The 19,840-nt window shown below is 40.4% G+C and overlaps 1 protein-coding gene across 2 annotated transcripts in view; it reads left to right on the top strand.

The window, feature by feature from the left end:
* Positions 1 to 18,422, top strand: part of LOC139712264 (E3 ubiquitin-protein ligase CBL-B-like) — a 66,458-nt gene extending 48,036 nt beyond the window's left edge. The window contains exons 7-10 of one of the 2 annotated variants that reach the window (XM_071624103.1): positions 5,306 to 5,591; positions 10,953 to 11,675; positions 16,558 to 16,671; positions 18,184 to 18,422. In XM_071624103.1, coding sequence (XP_071480204.1) covers positions 5,306 to 5,591; positions 10,953 to 11,675; positions 16,558 to 16,671; positions 18,184 to 18,377 — 1,317 coding nt within the window. In that variant the 3' untranslated portion in view covers positions 18,378 to 18,422. The remainder of the gene's footprint in view (positions 1 to 5,305; positions 5,592 to 10,952; positions 11,676 to 16,557; positions 16,672 to 18,183) is intronic. The other variant, XM_071624104.1, reaches the window with a different exon arrangement.
* Positions 18,423 to 19,840: the final 1,418 nt, after the last annotated feature.

Here is a 19,840-nt window from a genome sequence, read left to right as displayed (position 1 = left end):
AATAAGTCTATGTTGAAAGGAAATGCATTTAATCCCTGTCTCCATACGATGGCTGATTGCCTACATCACAATGTATAGATTCCTTTTAACAACAGATAACCAATTACTGTCATGGTTATAATATCTGGCAATAAACACAAAGCAATTTCAAAATATTATAATACTGTTCAATTTTGGAAGGAATAATAATAAGTCAGCTCATTTGACATCCCTTTGTCATATGCAAACCTTTATGTATGTGCACTTCCTGCCTCCCATTCAAAAAATGTGATGCAATTCTATTCTGTTGAGATCAAAGGAACCAAAATTGTTGTCGAGCAAAATTTAGGCAGACAATTACAATATTGATACTGAAAAATATGTGTATTGTTTCTTCCAAAATGTAACAATGTTAAATTCAATAAGGCAATAAGAAAGAGCAATGGACTGGTGTGTGAAAATGAAATATCCCAATTCATTGTTATACAGTATAAAGTAAAAAGATATATACAGTTGTAGGTACATTGAAACTTACACAACATTTAAAGAAAAAAAAATGTAGTAGAAGACTTGACGGGTCTTTAAATGTACTTTGAAGGGTAACGTTTACAGATAGGCCCTGATCATCATGTAGTAATCACACTGCAGTTTAGAGATAGAAAATGATACATGACCGAGTACAATGTACATTGATAAAGATTCCAGAAAGAAGGTAAAATTTGAAGAGGCCTCATATGAGCAACAAAGAAGATAACTCAAGAGAGGAGAAAGATAAAGGTGTTGAAGTATGTGAAAATCTATCTTTACATCCTCGAAAATGAGAGTACAGATTTATTATGAAAATTTGTCTGAATAGTTCATACAATGTACATGCTAGGGATGACAGGAATGGTTCATCCTCAATTATTTGAAAATATACTTGGCATTTTATACTATTATCGCTACAATTTGTAGCTCAAGTACCCTATCGACAATACAATCGGATGAAATAAGTGCTATACTACATGACTGTAATAATGAGCCTTTTACAATCCAGTGTGAGGTCAGACAGTTCACACTACTGGTGTGCTTCCTATGCGATCACAGCACGTATACTCCCCATATAATAGTCAAGAGGCATTTAATCCTAATTCTGCATAAACTTGGCCCTCTAAAGAGGTGTGGACAATGTAGGCAGTTTAAGAAGTACATGTGTGGTCACCAAACAGGAGATTTGAAAAGTCAAACAAAGCTTAAGAAAACAAACACCTCTGTGCTGCAGCTAAACAGGAAACACCTTACTATCTGTGTGTTATACTGTCCCAAGAGTTTGTGTTTAAGTTTTTAAATTTTTGTTTCTTCCTTATAGGGTCATGTCACCAGACAGAAGTAACAACAGCACTAAGACTTCAACAGCACTCTGCAGGATTCAGAATGGCATTCATCTCCGTGAAATTCAACATAAATAGGCATATGGATACATACAATTACAATTAGTAATGTACTCCTGTGTGCACTGGATGAGAATGCTTCTGCTATTGCCATAGATGAATGTGCTTACAGCTAGCAGCAGCAGTACCACTGCTCCTCAGGAACATTAGTAGAAATGGCTCAATGTGATGTGGACATCATTTGTGTCAAATGATCATGGAAGCTATACATGAAGTATGGACAAAAAGTGCTAACAGACTTAAGTTAACAGTGTGGGATTCAAATTTCCTTGGCTTGTAAATAAACTGTTTGTCACATAATATGTTTTGGAAGCTAGATACTCTGTAAGTAGAATAACATCAGCTCAGGGCTTGCCTAAATTACTGCACTCAGCCCCATATTTTCATATGTGTATAATTACATTTTACTGGCCTGCCAAGCTGTACCAGGGAGAGAAGTATCCTTAAATTGTATATTCTTCTGCCCCCCCTTTTTTTTTGGGGGGGGGGGGGGGGGGGTTGAAATGGTGCTCTAAATACATTTGAACTAGATGTATGTATTCAATAATATTTGTTTTGTTTTTGTTTTTGTTTGTTTGTTTATTTATTTTTTTTTTTTGGGGGGGGGGCAGCCCAAAATTAATATCGCATTGTTTTGTGTGTTCTTTGTTATTGTTTGTGTTTTTGTTTGTGTGTGTGTGTGTGACTGTGTGTGTGTGTGTGTTTGTGTGTAACAGGTGTCTAAGATGGTTTAGCCTGAAATTTTGGTGGCCAAAAAAGGAAATGAGTACTGGCCCAAAATAAGACCAACAAAACAATCTATTTTCTATGATAGTTGCTTGCTTTGGGGACAACAGATAACTTTTTTCTTTTAAATTGATGGTCCACAATTAATCAACCTAAAACCAGGCTAATGGGCCACAGTTAATTTTTGACCCTGCATACTGCATATGGACCTGCAAGCAAGAGTTAATTATCCTAACTTGGTTAAAAACTTTTGAGTACCTTTTTCTATTTCAGTGTTGAGTAATGTTATCCACAGAGAATAACTTCACCACTTTCTGAGGCCACTTTAAACAAACTAAAAAAAAATACAGTTCAACACTCTTCTTTTCTTAACAATCATGGATTCAATTTTCTCAGTACTCCTTTTGCACTGGAAATCAATTGAAGTGTGCCTATCGCTTGACACGGTAAATTTGAAAAGTCTATTTATTTAGTGTATGTTGCTCCACATATTAGAAGCTTCAGTTACACTGCATGCTTAATGCAGCCATGTAGACTGCATCTGTGTGTGAAAGAGAATATTATGAGCCCTTATGTCTCCATCAATAACATTTTTTTCAACAATTAATTAAGACCATTTCTGAAAGACATCGAAATATAGAGCAAGTAGTTGGCCTATTTCTTGCTGAATTGAGTAGTCTTTTATACAATTGATCATACAAATTGATTCATACAAATGAAGTGAGTATAGTATATGTATCACAGGCATGGCTGTTCTCTGATTTGAAAACTATTAAATTACATGCAATTTCATATTTTTTTCTATATTGGTATAGGATTCCTTTCAAACAATTATAAGTGTAGCATATCCCACGTTAATATGTCTGAACACCTATTACTATTTTTATGCAAACTATACATTACAATTCTTCGCAAAAATTTTTGTTTCATTTTCTTTGCTGACGACGCCTCTCACACAAAGCTGGGAAGGTTCAGCAAAATCCAAACCTGTGCATCTAGGCAAGTTTGTCAAAAGCCAAACCTGAGCAGCTCAGCACATTCATCAAAAGCCAAACCCGGGGCAGCTGGGCAGGTTCATCAAAAGACGAACCATGGAAGCTTGGCAGGTTCGTCAAAAGCCAAACCTGAGCAGCTCGGCAGTTCGTCAAAAGCCGAACCTGGGCAGCTCGGCAGGTTCGTCAAAAGCCGAACCTTGGGAGCTCGGCAGGTTCGTCAAAAGCCGAACCCCGGCAGCTCGGCAGGTTCGTCAAAAGCTGTGCAACTCGGCAGGTTCGTCAAAAGCCGAACCTGTGCAGCCGCTGGCAGGTTCGTCAAAAGCCGAACCATGGCAGCTCGGCAGGTTCGTCAAAAGCCGAACCTTGCCAGCTCAGCAGGTTCGTCAAAAGCCAAACCTGTGCAGCTCGGCAGGTTCGTCAAAAGCCGAACCTTGGCAGCTCGGCAGGTGCGTCAAAAGCCAAACCTTGCCAGCTCTGCAGGTTCGTCAAAAGCCGAACCTTGCCAGCTCGGCAGGTTCGTCAAAAGCCGAACCTTGCCAGCTCAGCAGGTTCGTCAAAAGCCGAACCTGTACAGATTGGCAGGTTCGTCAAAAGCCGAACCTTGGCAGCTCGGCAGGTTCGTCAAAAGCCGAACCTTAGCAGCTCGGCAGGTTTGTCAAAAGCCGAATCCTGGCAGCTCGGCAGGTTCATCAAAAGCCGAACCTTGCCAGCTCGGCAGGTTCGTCAAAAGCCGAACCTGTACAGATTGGCAGGTTCGTCAAAAGCCGAACCTTGGCAGCTCGGCAGGTTCGTCAAAAGCCGAACCTTGGCAGCTCGGCAGGTTCGTCAAAAGCCGAACCTGGGCAGCTCGGCAGGTTCGTCAAAAGCCGAACCCTGGCAGCTCGGCAGGTTTATCAAAAGTCGAACCTGGGCAGCTCGGCAGGTTCATCAAAAGCCGAACCCTGGCAGCTCGGCAGGTTTGTCAATAGCCGAACCTTAGCAGCTGGGCAGGTTCGTCAAAAGCCGAACCTTGGCAGCTCGGCAGGTTCGTCAAAAGCCGAACCCTGGCAGCTCGGCAGGTTCGTCAAAAGCCGAACCTGGGCAGCTCGGCAGGTTTGTCAAAAGCCGAACCCTGGCAGCTCGGCAGGTTCGTCAAAAGCCGAACCTTGCCAGCTCGGCAGGTTCGTCAAAAGCCGAACCTGTACAGATTGGCAGGTTCGTCAAAAGCCGAACCTTGGCAGCTCGGCAGGTTCGTCAAAAGCCGAACCTTGGCAGCTCGGCAGGTTCGTCAAAAGCCGAACCTGGGCAGCTCGGCAGGTTCGTCTAAAGCCGAACCCTGGCAGCTCGGCAGGTTTGTCAAAAGCCGAACCTGGGCAGCTCGGCAGGTTCGTCAAAAGCCAAACCCTGGCAGCTCGGCAGGTTCGTCAAAAGCCGAACCTTAGCAGCTTGGCAGGTTCGTCTAGAGCCGAACCTTGCCAGTTTGGCAGGTTTGTCAAAAGCCGAACCTGTGCAGCTCGGCAGGTTCGTCAAAAGCCGAACCTTAGCAGCTCGACAGGTTCGTCAAAAGCCGAACCTGGCCAGCTTGGCAGGTTCGTCAAAAACCGAACCTTGACAGCTCAGCAGGTTTGGCAGAAGACCAACATTGACATATCCAGCTATGACTGATGCAATTCTGAAAGAAATCAAGGATAGATTTGTTAATTCCATTTTGTTTATGCCGAACCTTGCACCACAATTTCAGATTAAGATTTAAAATTTCGATCATTTGTAGACTGATTTTCCCATTTTTTGAGCACCTATTTTTAGCAAAATCAGTCTAATTTTTTAGACTAATGTAGAAAGTCTATTTCTGAAATAGAACGGGTTATTTGCAATTTTGGTAAAAATGACTTTTTTGGATTAATGGTCAAATAATGGGTTAAGTGATGTCCTGTCCAAATCCCAAATGTCTCACTCCAAAAATGAAGCCACCACGGCATGTCAAAGGAAAGGCTATCCCATTTGCCACAGTGCTTTGGCCGCCATGTTTTTTGGCTCTCCTGAACATTTGACATGTTGTAGATACGAGGTCTTGTCGCCCCAGTGATGATATATTCCTTTCCACTCTTCTTCCTACATTGTAGTTACAATGTAACATAAATTCTTATGGGAGTGTTTAGACAATAATGTGTCCTCACCCGTTCTGTGGTATCACAGGTCCCCTCAATTCCACCCTACAACCCCGGTGATCCTGTCTATGCCACACCCAAGAAGGGCGGGGTCGGTGGGGCTGTGCCTGGTCTTCCGCCCCGCCCCTCCCCCTTCTCCTCACCCGGGCACTCGCCAAACAGCTCGCCGCGGTCCTCCGTGCACCACCACCCACATCAGAGCAACGGCAACGACCCGACCTCCCCCACTCCCGTTCTTCCTCCCCGTCGTTACCTTGACGACGGCAATGCGGAGAATGGTCCGGAAGAGGAGATGTCATCATACGAGAATACAGGTATTCAAATCATTGATTCTATTGTCAAGTTGTTTCTTATTCTAGCTGAGTGGCAAATTCGCCTTCATTGATGTAAATGAATACCGATTATTCAGTCACAGCTATTACTCATATACGCTGAATAATTTGTGTTCATATACTTCAATGAAGGGAAATTAGACAATCAGTTTGCATTGCAGGTGTGGTATTCTGATCTTGAAGCAACATTGTAAACAATGAAACATCTGTCTAGTACTCTACAGGGTTTCTTGAAGAAATTTTGGACGTTCATTTGTGAGATTTGCCAATGCACACAGTGTTCACGTTTTGGTGTTCTTGTTGTCTTTGCTGTATATTTCGAGCTAAAGTGACATCAACTCTTTTTGTGCCTCGCACTTAAACTTGCCAAGCTTCGGCATTTTTCATCAGTATTCACTATAAGTCTATCCTAACCTGACGTAGTTCCAAGGTTAGCAAGCCTACTCAGGTGTAGCAATGTGTCTCAGTCTAACAGGAAGACCATGGTGACACAACAGGGATTAGGGGGATTAGGTAATCTCTGTTATTTGAAAATTAGTTTCCAGATATCTGTGCCAATCTGCAAAGAAACCACTCCAGCTTACGTGCCAGTTGGGGAGCAAAGCACAGTATTTAAAGGACAAGTCCACCTTCATGGACATGTGGCAGTGATATTAGTAGAACACATCAGTGAGAGTTTGAGGAAAATTGGACAACCCGTTCAAAAGTTGTGATTTTTTTGAAGTTTCTGCTCAGTCACTGCTGGATGAGAAGATTACTACAGCTACAGATTACTACAATGTGTACAACGATATAAAGAAAACAAAGAAAATTCAATGTATTTTCACTTTTCTTGCATAATAAAAGAACACATGACTTGCCTCTTTCAGAAGGCAGGGGGAATAATTTTACCCTTTAAATACGTCAGTGACGAGTTGAGGAAATGTGCACTTTTTTTCAAAAACTGAAAATATGTGATTTTCTCTTTATATTTTCCTGATATTGTTGTACGCATGTGACATCATACACTCTAGTAGTCTTCTCATCCAGCAGTGACCACGCAGACACTTGAAAAATTCATAACTTGTGAACAGATTGTCCGATTTCCCCCAAACTTTCACTGATGTGTTCTAATAATATTGCTGCATTCACTCATTCCACATGTCTATGAAGATGAACTTGTCCTTTAAAGTTTAATGGCAAAATCTTAAAACAACATGAATGGAGCTTGCAATACAAGCTCCACCCACTGTACACACTTCTTCAGTTCTAAAGTTTACTTGGTATAATAATGAAATTAACTGAAACCTAAGGTACTGAAGTCTTATTGCGTACACGTGGCCTATATTTCGGGTATGTAATACAGGGTTGTATCTTACAAAGTAGGACTTGTAAGACCATTATGTGTGACTGAATTTGTGATCAGTAACCACTGTGGCGGGCCCAGCAAAATTGACATCTAGGTCACCTAATTGTGGCATATATTTGTATAGATGTGTATATATTTTTATTGTGCTTGTGTATGTGTGTGGGTGTATGGTTAGACCTTGCCCTTCGTTGTGCGAATCTATACAAGCATCTGAAGTGTTTCCAAATGTACAGAAAGGAATCGCTTTCCCTCAGTTTCCGGAAATGTATACTAGTCTTTTACGATCCTAGAAAACATGAATAATGGATGAATGAGAGAAATATGTTCCAGATGGAAACATAAAGAAAGTGGTGTTTCGTCTATGGTACTTCACAAGCATAAATGCTGCTATTCAGGCGACCAGGGTGCTGTTCTCCTTGCATTCAAAATAATGCGCTATTGGGATCAGGATCGGACCCATATTTTGACATTTTCACAGTGAGAAAAGAAATACCTGTTGGTAATGCATAATTTCGCAAGATTTGGGTCACGATATAAACTGCAGTGTGTACTTTGTGTGCTTTTTTTACATGAAGATGCAAATTTGTGCAGTAAGAACGGTGACCACAGAAAATTTCGAAATGTACATCCCTGAATGCACCGCACATGTTGTTCCTTGCAATTTGTACCAGCTATGGCGTGCTGCAGAATATTTATGACCCTGCACCACAAAACCAACAAAAAGTTGTCCGACATCGATTTTTAGTTAAGGCCAGATTCTGAAAGAGCAGACTCCAAGCTTTAAAATGATATATAACTCGATCCAAATTGACTCTCCTAACCTCTCTAAATATTGGAAAGAAAGTACACACTCTAGATAAGTGTGAACTGAGAAAAGAGGCTCTGAAGAACAGGGTCTATTCAAGCATTTAATCTTTACCAAGCTGTGCTGGCTGCGCAATGAATGGAACAAATGAACAGGATGAGCACCACCAGAGCAACAACAATGAAGGGATCATCAGATTAAGCTGAAATTGTGCATGCTTTATTAACACATTCTGTTGATGATCACTGCCAACTTTTAAAGCAGTAGCGTCATCCCTTCTAAAGTTATTGGAGTTGAAAGTGATGAGCATGGACAATGTTTATAAGAAATGAAAAGAGGACTCTTTGAGAAACACCTAATCACACCATTCTACCAAAAAGTGTTCCAGAAAAACTGTTAAAAGCCCAATTTCCTTTTCGTTTGATGATCCCAAACTTTAGTATAATATAGAAGAAGATGCGATCTTTCAGAAATTTGTGAAAAAGTCAAGATTGGCTAGGTTGACCTATTTCACCTATTTTCATCTCTCACTCAAAATCAGTGCGTGCGACTCTTTATTTGTTTTGTGATGCACGGTCACATTTAATTGGCCTTGTAAAGTCGACTAGTAAGCATGCCATTCATAACATGAGGTCAGCTCTTCACTGATAATGGCAACTCAAAAATTTTAGATTTTTTTTTTCCCTTTTTAATGTCAGTGAGAACGATGAATCAAAAAGATGTGACCCTATTCATGATTCAGATTGTAATGTTTTTTTTTTCAATGAGAACAACACTATCGTAGATGTGTAGTTAAAGCTATACGTATGACAGCATAAAGGTGCTCACAAACTCTTGAAGTTCTTAGTGTCATAATGGCTGTCGTGTTTAAGCCACCTATTCATTGCTCTTATTTTGCTGTGTTCACATAGCAATGTCTGTCTGCGGGATATGTTATACTTTTGGATATAGTGTAGGTTCATCTTTCTTTCTTTTTTTCCCAAACAGAACATTGTGGTAGAGAAACAAGATGAAAAGTAACAGCTTCCTTTTCCCAAATCCATTCTTCAGTTTTAGTAAATTCCTTATAATCAGCCATGTTGAAGGGAAAGGTTGCCGTATTGCACAAACTTTTGACCGTGCCTGTGGTATGAACTAATCCTTCAAAAGTGGCGTTTATATTGCAATTAGACGTGGTGAATGGAATAATCCTTTATATATTCAGCAAGATTTTGATGCCAATTGTTTGTCATGCACTGGATGTGAATACCAACTTTTTCTACTTTCTGTTATCCTGTCCTTGTCTCATATAAAAGGTTTATTGCTACATTGAATTCATTCATCTTAGATTTAAGAGAGAAACAGAAAACAGAAACTTAAAAAGAAATAGAAAAGAAATGACATTACCCTTGAGTGAGAAATACTTATTTCCAGAGCTCTGCCAGGTCTCTTTGATTCTGCAGGAGGTGCTAAGAAAACTGACATCTCTTTCTAATAGTATCAAAATAACAAGAATAGAAAAAGGCATCCATGAAATTGGAATTATTTTCTGTTGTGAAATGCAGTTGTTTAAAAAAGACATTTTTTGCGACTGATCTATGGAATCTCTCCCAATTTTGATGTGTGAAAGGTGACGGCTCTCTGCTTCCTATAATGATATACCTTCCATTCATAAAATATGTTTTTCTTGGTTATTTTTTTTTTCTCACTTTTTGTACCAGCCAACGTGTACCCATCTTCTTGCTGTCCCAAAGTATCAAATTTTCCTATTGAAAGTCAAATAATGAAATTTGATACTTCACCTTTTTCTCCTTCTTTTCTTTTTGTTTTGTTTGTGTTTCTTCCTTTCCTGGTTATGTAGAGGAGCGCTTACAATTACTATGAAAATGTTTTATCACCTTGCTGAAACTGTAGAACTTTCAGGTCTGTTCTCACTCAGCCATTCCTTGTCTTCATCCATAACCTTTCCTCCCCAAAGTTCCAACACTTTCCCTCTCTCCTTTAATACATTAATGTTCTGACTTTACACCAGAGTGCAGTGTTATACTTCCTTATCACTTCACACATCATCCTTTATGTGTACATGTCCACTGAAACAGTTTCACCTTTCTACTACCGAAAGACTTATCCTAAGTATTTGCTGACTTTCAAAACAAGTGCCTATACTTGCCATTTCCACCACTGAGTTGGCATACTCTCAAGTGTTCTGGCTTTTACATTTAATGAAGAAGAAGATTATGAAACGTTCTAAAAACATGTCCGAAACCTTCGTTGAAAAGTGTTGTTGAAGTCCAAAGGGTGGGCTTAGAGTTAAGGTTCCTGCTTTATCAATATCTAAAGATATTTAGTATGTTCATGATGTCTACAGGTGTAAATTTCTCCAATTCGTCTGCCTCTACAAATGATATTTCTTAAAGATCGCAACTGCTGATCTGTAAATTAACAAACATGTCAGAAAAAAGAAACCAGTGGGACTCCAATACCACAGCTCCGAAATTTCGACATTGTTATGTTAAATAGTTCAAGGCAGACGAGGCATATAATTAAAATGAAAGCAAGATCTTATTCAGAGGGGTGAAGGTTCAGGTGTGAATTTCAGGGGGAGGCAAATTGAGGGAGACAACTTGAAGACATTCACATCTGAACCTTCACCCTTCTGAATAATATCTTGCTTTCATTCGTGATGAGTGTTGGCTCTTCAGGTCATTTAATCACAAAAGTAGGTTTTGATGTGCAGCATCTGTATTTTTTTTAAGGCAGTTTTTTACTGACTAAGACTAAAAGATGCCAAAAGCATCTCTGAAGAAGAAAATTAGACCAATATTTAAGAAAAATATTGATAAATGCTTTTCTTCTGAGAGCAGATAATAAAAGGTGTTTTTAGCATCACAGAACATTACCTTTGAAGGAAATAGATTGTGCATACACAGGAATTTTCAAACGTGTTATGCATGTAATGTGCATACTCAGCCTTTTAAACAATTGCTGGTACATCTCCTCTCTTCCAGTCATTATTGTACAGTATAAAATTGGTAGAGACAAAATGTGTAAATGTTAATGAAGAAGACATCCCTGCCTACAATTAAGTAGTGATTGAGTTCAGGTTTCTCTTGTCAAGCTTTTTTTCCCCCCTCTTTTCTCCTTTTGGTCATTCTTCAAACCGCTGTCAGTATATTTAGACGCACATCTATGTTTAATGTCTTCCTGACAGTTGCCATAAATCAGCCGGGCTTTATTGACCATGGTGCTTTAGGCCACTCTTCTGGTCCCGGGCCACACCCACTCCCGACCAGTGTCCAGTCGGGGCCGGCCACTGCTCCGGCTACCCCCCAGGTAGCCACATCCAACCTCCTGTATGACCAGCTCGCCGATGCAGAGTCCATGGCGAAACTACGCGAGGAGGCAGCGAGGGCGCCACACAAGCCAGGCAATCCTTTCCGCCGCTCCGTCAGCGATAGCACCAACCCCGGCACGTCGTTCTTTGCGGACTCCGACAGCACGGATGCACAAGGCATGGCACTCGGATCAGATAACATACAATTGTTTTTCAGCCCAAGCGGGCCGGCAGTTCTCCCCGAAGACTATGTGGCATCGTCCACACCTGTCTATGAGAACCAGCGCCCTCTCTTGCCACCCCCGTTATCATCATCAACATCTACGTCATCTTCCGGACAAGCCCCCAATTTTTCATCCTCTAGCCTCATCCTTTCTCCTCAGCTTAAGCAAGCCTTGCCCCCTGTAACCACACTCTCGGGCCAGCCCTTCTGTACGGGTAGTCACGTGACCAGCAAGCACCAGGGCAAAGGTCACGGCCTGCCCCCGCTGCACATGTACCCCAGCCAGGGCTACGGCCCGGCCGGCGCGTCCATGTGTAGGCAGCCAGACAGCACCTATCAAAACGTCCATCTGCTGTCGCAGCAAGCTGGTTCACACGGTATCTATCTCTCCGTCTCTCCTCAAGAAGCATGCCCACTGCCCAAAACTGCAACGTATGCACCCAAAGTGCATGTGCTGTCAATTCGTACTCCCAGTGGATGTTACACATAAAGCATGTGGTCCATTGGTCACTCACCCATAGACATTTCATGCGGTCAAATTCAAATTTTATTCATATATCACTCAATTTCTATTTTTCTCAAAATTTATGTTTGTACTGAACTTATGATTTTTGCATCCAGTTTTGACCTTAAAATGTTTTGATGTCCCTCATCATTTGATGGCTTTCTGATTTATGATTTTGCATCAACGTGTTGCAAAACTTTTTGTTTCTATGACCCTTGACCTGTGATTTGATTTGACATAGCCCGTTATGGAGAGTTTTTCGATTAAGCATTTTGTTTTCAGCTTTGCCCATTTTGCTACTGCTTGCTTCTTTCCCAATCATATCCCTGTTGCTTTGTTCTCAAAACAACTTCATGTATCATGATACTAACCACTGACAGCTCACAGTATATTTTGATTGGGAGTATACCTTTGTTTATTATGTTACCATGACAATGAGAGTTGTATATCCTCTCTGGTTCTTCTTTGGTTGACAGATCTTTTTTTTTTGGGGGGGGGGGGGAGGGGAGAGTGATTTGTACAGTGTATTTTCCATGGTAGAAATTCAAACCATGAAAGGTTATCTCTCTTCACTTCTTTCTCCACCTTTCTCCTTCCTAGATTTCTTTTCTGATGTCTTCTCCAAGTCTTGCTCAATTCTTCCGCCTCCCCTATCCATCTACAGATATTACATCTCCATTCTTCACACCCATCTTCCACTCCCTTCACATCCATCTTCCCCTCCCTTCACACCCATCATCCCTTCTCTTCACACCCATCTTCCCCTCCCTTCACACCCATCTCCCCCTCCCTTCACATCCATCTTGCCCTCCCTTCACACTCATCTTCCCCTCTCTTCACACTCATCTTCCCCTCCTTTCACATCCATTCTCCCCTCCCTTCACACCCATCTTCCCCTCCCTTCACACTCATCTTCCCCTCCCTTCACACCCATCTTCCCCTCCCTTCACATCCATCTTGCCCTCCCTTCACACTCATCTTCCACTCCCTTCACATCCATCTTTCCCTCCCTTCACACCCATCATCCCTTCTCTTCACACTCATCTTACCTCCCTTCACACCCATCTTCCCTTCCCTTTACACTCATCTTGCCCTCCCTCCACACTTATCTTCCCCTCTCTTCACACTCATCTTCCCCTCCTTTCACATCCATTTTCCCCTCCCTTCACACCCATCTTCCCCTCCCTTCACACCCATCGTCCCTTCTCTTCACATCCATCTTCCCCTCCCTTCACTCCCATCTTCCCCTCCTTTCACATCCATCTTGCCCTCCCTTCACATCCATCTTCCCCTATCTTCACACCCATCTTCCCCTCCCTTCACACCCATTTCCCCCCTCCCTTCACATCCATCATCCCCTCCCTTCACATCCATCGCCCCCTCCCTTCACATCCATCTTCCCCTCCCTTCACACCCATCATCCCTTCTCTTCACACTCATCTTTCCTCCCTTCACACTCATCTTTCCTCCCTTCACACCCATCTTCCCTTCCCTTTACACTCATCTTGCCCTCCCTCCACACTTATCTTCCCCTCTCTTCACACTCATCTTCCCCTCCTTTCACACTCATCTTCCCCTCCTTTCACACTAATCTTCCCCTCCCTTCACACCCATCTTCCCCTCCCTTTACACTCATCTTTCCCTCCTTTCATACTCATCTTTCCCTCCTTTCACACTCATCTTCCCCTCTCTTCACACTCATCTTCCCCTCCCTTCACTCCCATCTTCCCCTCCTTTCACATCCATCTTGCCCTCCCTTCACATCCATCTTCCCCTCTCTTCACACCCATCTTCCCCTCCCTTCACACCCATTTCCCCCCTCCCTTCACATCCAACTTCCCCTCCCTTCACACCCATCATCCCTTCTCTTCACACTCATCTTTCCTCCCTTCACACCCATCTTCCCTTCCCTTTCACTTATCTTGCCCTCCCTCCACACTTATCTTCCCCTCCCTTCACAATCATCTTCTCCCCTCTTCACACTCATCCTCCCCTCACTCTCTCTCTCTCTCTCTCTCTCTCAACCTATGTCAGTACCTTCGAACTCTGAATTCTTCCAATCTCATCAAACTTCATTGCCAACACAAAAGATCTTTATTGTCATCATTATTTATTTTTCTGCTTAAGAATGAAAAGTTTGTTATATTTTCCCCCCACTCATTTTCTATTTATTAACATTATTATTTTCTGTTATAAATTACTCTCCCGAACATCAGAAGATTCATTTACATGCGATTGTTTGTGAAATTTCCCTTGTTCTGTATCCATTTTAACAACATGTTATGTTCAGTGGAAAACAAAAAAATGTTCTGTCCAGACTTTGTTCTTAAGCATTTCAGCTGTTGGTTCTTGTCTTTTATTTCCTCCTTATCCTGCTGTTAATGTGCATGTAATTAATTGTCATTCCTTAATGCTTATGATTTCAGCTCTGGCAACTTATGAAGTCATGTGGCATATAAAGTAACTTCATGCTAACCATTGCTTTTCCCCCCTATATATTAACAGAATTGATTTGTATCTCTTTCTCTCCTCTTGATTATTTTTATTTCCTTTGCTTTTTATGGCTTTGAATTGTTTTCATGTGATGTAATGTTGTCAGCAGTAACTAGCTGACTGTTGTACCAGCATGCTTGCCTGTTCCCATATTAATCCATGTCCATTTTTAATTCATTTAGTCTAACAAAGAGGCACATTGTACGATGCTTTTTATTTTTTATAGGCCTATCCTTTTTTTCTCTTTTTCATGTTTTTTTTTTGCGCATTCCACATACATATTTAAGGTGTATTTAGAAGTTATCATCATCTCTTTCCAAACTACTTTGTGGGGAATTACAAGTGTATATAAAAAAAAATGCAGACAGCACCATCATTCATTTGCTGTAAATAAATGTTTTTTTCGTATATTCTTTACGTGGGGGAGATGGGTCTATTCCTACGAGCTGGCATACCATTGTCCAAATTGCCTGCATAATTTTGGTTTCGTGCCAAACCTGTGATGCCGTCCTCCACAAAACTCTTTTTCTATCGCCGTTTATTGCACCTCAACTGGGCTAAATGGGAGTTTCCAGGAAATATCAAATATTCCTGGTAGGTGGTGTCAATCAGAAGTGAAATCGCCATCTCTTTGATAACATCTGTGTGGAGTGGGACTATACTCCCAAAGGAGACACCATTTCGGTTTTGTTATTTTCAGTTGTCCCACCCGCACTGAGAACGCGCTTGAAATGTGACTTTGTTCAAGAGGCATATTTCACATGCGTAGGCCAACAAACTTTTCCATACTAGTCTAGATTTGACTTGGGCAGGGTTGAGTATTTACACCAAAATGTGGGATTGATTATCAGTTATATTCTATCCCTCCTGCCCCCCTTGTAGATGCTGGCATAACACTCCTAGCCTATCACAATATTACATTTGCCCATTTATTTGATTTCAAGCATTTCAACACAGTTTTGATTTGAAGCAAAACTTCACTCAGGGATCAAGTTGATGCCAACAAATAGAAAGATATTGTGCACACGAGCAGAAGAGTAACAGCCTGATTTTAAAGTAGGGGAGGAAATTTACAAAAGTCATAAAGCAATTTCAGTATTAAACCACAATCGATTGTCTCCCAAAATGTTCATGCATTATTTAGTAGCTCATTGGATCACATATCCCTGAATGTGAGCACAAGGATAAATTTTCCCCTGCGCTGTTATGTAGTTGAAAGTCAACCTTGTACATTGTACATTGATCAAAGATTTATTTTGGCATGTCATATGCTACTCCACCTTTATTCTTGTTTTGCTCTCTTAATTTGTTTCAGTTTTAAAGTTGTTAAAGGAGTTTGCATGTCATGCCGTGCATGTGATATTAATGTGGAATGTTGCCAGTTAATTTCTTTGTCTGAGACAATAACCGCTAGCATCTATCAAGTGGTATAAATTAGTACATAAGTACAGTTTGTTATTTAGCATGGTGGAATGGTGTTGATCCAGTTTCACGCCAAAAAAACAGATTTTTGACTCCCGTTGTGCCCTGTGTAGTGTGTCAATGGACAGCTTGTTAGAGCATTATTTTTAAGTACAATTTTCACTTTATGTTCAAGTTGGCATTAGTAATAAAGTCAATGCCTTCTCTCTATCAAACTATATGTCTTGAAAACATGCGGGCTATGCTCAGTTTGGGTATAGTGACGTCCAATATCTCTCTCTCTCTCTCTCTCTCTTTGTTAATTGTATTGATAATGTAGTGCTCAGTAATTGACAGGTGACCCATTCAGAATATTGGATAGGAAGATTGGACGGGGAAAGTAGTGGAAAAATTACTACAAAAATTGGTTGCCTAGGTGATAATCAGGGTATTTAAGTCAACACATGCCACCATGCATTTGTATTGCAAAGGTCCTATAAATTTATATAAATCTATATTTATTGAAAATCAGAGAGGGAGAGGAAGAGCTGAAGAATAATATTAAAAAATTGATTATGCTTCTCTTTGCATTATGTTGTCTGCAGTATTTATTAAGTATATAAATTCACTGGCTGCTTTTAGTTTGTTTTTATTTTTAGCACAAAAGAGTACAAAGCAAAACAGAAACAAAGATAGTAAAGTGATAAAGAAAGAAATAGGAACGCATAAAAGGAATCCACCTGATGCTTAATAGAATATTATGGACTGTTTTGGAGTTACCTTCCATTTTAATGTCATTCTTTTTTCTCTCATTTCCCCTCCATGTCATCCTCCTCCTCCTCCTCCTCCTCCATCATCAGATGATTCCGACAGGGAGTACGCCGTTCCTCCCGCGAGGGGGCAGGGCCTGGGCGCCGTGCCTCCCCCACCACCGCCGCACCACGCTTCGCATCAGCAGACCAGATCTGGCACAGGTTTGGCAAGAAAATTTGATACACATACACCTGTAGATATGCCGTGTATATTTACACATGTAGATATACAGTGTACAGTGTATACATACACCTGTAGATATACCGTGTACATACACCTGTAGATATAGTGTATACATACACCTGTAGATATACCGTGTACATACACCTGTAGATATAGTGTATGCATACACCTGTAGATATACTGTGTACATACACCTGTAGGTATACCATGTATACATTCACCTGTAGATATACAATGTGTACATACACCTGTAGATATACAGTGTACATACACCTGTAGATATACAGTGTATACATACACCTGTACATATATTCACTTTTTCTTACCAATGCTAAGTATACATTGTCTCTGTTCATTTATACATTATGTATTTATTGCACAGTGATGCTAAAAAAAAAATTACTTTTTTTGCTTCTGTATTTTGTCCAAAATGCTGAAGCTTTCATGGAAAATAATGTGGTGTTTTTTTTTATAATTTTATTACAATGTATATGTGTATGGCAAAAGGAGTAGAAATACTGATTTCCACCAAAAATATGCTTTTTCAGCCATCAGAATACTGCAGTGCAGTCTGAAGGTTGGCACCACTTATTGTATTAAAAAAAAAAAAAAAAACCTTATGATTTGCATTGCTTACAAATTCATGTATTCACCTATGATTTCTACAAGGTTTGCTTTGTATTTGTGTTACCTTTGTATTGGAAATAAAAGCATATATAAATGACATTGTGATTTTTCAAAAATACATACGCATACTGTCTGCGATGATAATCCCTCACAACTTTATTCCAATATTTTTCAACCTCACTGTATCATATGAACAGCAGTGTCAAATTAAAGCATTTTATAGATTTATTAGCATGGCGATATTTGTTCTAAAGAAAACTCTTGGAAGTTCCCAGCACAATTCTTCAAACTCGCCACGTCAACATCACCATACAGACTACATGGCTGTGTTCGGCACTTTGCTAAAGTACAGCCACCACAGTTTTAAATGGTGCTATTCACGATCTGGCATATTGAAGTCGGCACCAGTGTAGAGCTTTCAAAGGCGATATAAACCATGGAAGTGAGACAAAGGTATGCGATGAGTAATGTGCTCCTTTGTGCTACACAGTTTAGTTTTTGTCACAGTAATGCTCATTGCATTGTGTCGAAGTAGCTACAATTGTATGCTGCCCTACTTTGGCAAAAGGAAGCAAGTGACATACCAATCGAATTTGAGTTATAGAATGTTTTCACAATTCACATAATGAGCTCTTCTTCCAGGCGAAATTTCATGCAGAAACACTCATCCTACTAAGAGATATGTTAGATAAGACATCATGATAGTTCGTTGACGTCAGTGTAAATGACAGACACATTTTGTTCTTTTACGAGAAATGTCACTTTTGTCACTTGCTTCCTTTTGCCAAAGTAGGGCAGCATGGGCTTTTTTCCTCTCAACCGACTTTCACTCCTATTCGATCTCGAACCACTTTCACTTTCAGTGCGCGAACCTCCAGAAGAGTACAACCTCCCGCCCACGCCTCCTGTTACTCAGCAGCAGAATCCACTCTTCCCGAGGGGTGTCAACTACAATGCCAGTGCAGCGTCAAACAGTCCCACCCCTCCACCCTTGAACAGAACATCCCCACAGGTGAGTGGGCTCTGCCCGTTCCATTGGTGCTATCCCAGTGGGTAGGTTTTGTGTTGTGTGTGCCATGTGTGTTTTGTATTATATATGAACTGAGATAGCACCCCCTCAATATAGAATGGAATGGTCTCTTACATGAAGCACGCTCAGAGAGACAGGTCACGTGACCCTATTTGTTCAGTCTCAGGTTCTTTTACCGACTATGACTAGAAATACCACGGTGCTAATAGTTGTGTGTTTAGTGATATTTGTATGTACATGTACATATCTACAATGTATGTATATTTATATTTGAATTACATAATAATGTATACATTTTATATTTTTTGTTGTAGTTGTCATCATTCTAATGAGGAATGTGAAAAAGTGAGTTATTTGTATTTCTGCATTGAAAGACACAGTTTAAAGTAATGTAGATTTTGCTTTATATGTTAACTCCACGTACAACAGTAATTTACAAAAGGAATCATTTCAATGTGTACATGACACATTACATCTCTGTACTGATATAATAGCTTGGCTTGATATCCCCCCCCCCACCCTCTATCTACCCCTCTTTCCCTCCCCCCCCCCCTTCTCTAGATTAAAACTTTATGACAGAATGTGACATTACAGTTACTTAGTAGAAGGTTGTCAAGAAAATGGAATTGTTCAATCCTTATTTTAGTTTTTCTTATTTTGACGAAAGGACTAAGTTTCTTGAATTATTCTTGAGAAATTTTAAGCAAATGAAGAGTTTTGTCGCAAAATGAGCTAAATCCATTTAGGAAATTTTTAATCATAACTTCTAGAATATCCCTTGTTATGTTACAAGTGAGGTATTACTGGGAAGGTTTAAAGGGATGGTACAGTATTGGTGGAGATGAGAATTGGGCTTTTAACTTTTTGCGAGATACCAAGAAAACGCTTATGATATAGTACAGAGCATACCATTTTAAGAGGAATACAAAGTTTATTTGATGAAAATCGGGTTTGGAATGACTGAAACATCCAAAAACAAAGTAAAACAAAGCAACCGTAATAAAGTGTGGGTCCCACACTTTATTAGAAGCGCTCTTTTTTGGATATCTCAGCCATTTCAAAACCAATTTTCATCAAATAAACATTGAATTCCTCATAGAATTACATGCTCTTTTATATTTCATAAGAGGTTTCTCATTATCTCACAAAAACAAAAAAATGCTAGAAACCTGAAATTAGGTCTCAACCAAAACTATACAATCCCTTTAATTTTGCTCTATCTGATGATGGACTTACTGTGAAATGTTTAAAAATGGCGCTTAGACCATTTTGCAAATAAAACTCTTCAAATATGCATGTGTCTCCATGCCTGTAAGTAGAATGAGGTCTCATTCTCAGAAGTACTTAAATAATCCAGTTCTGTGGTATACCAAATATATTATGTTGACATACTTGCACTATCATGACATCAGACATTGTTGTAGAGTTCCCATGGAGGAGGGGGGATGGGAGGAGGAGAAATGTGAAATTTGCCATAATTTTAATGATCT

This window comes from Diadema antillarum, unplaced genomic scaffold (assembly GCF_040938485.1).
Source record: "Diadema antillarum isolate AM-2024a unplaced genomic scaffold, OU_Dant_1.0 seq00001779_RagTag, whole genome shotgun sequence".
Taxonomy (NCBI): Eukaryota; Metazoa; Echinodermata; class Echinoidea; order Diadematoida; family Diadematidae; genus Diadema; species Diadema antillarum.
This window is presented reverse-complemented; position numbering and strand designations above follow the sequence as displayed.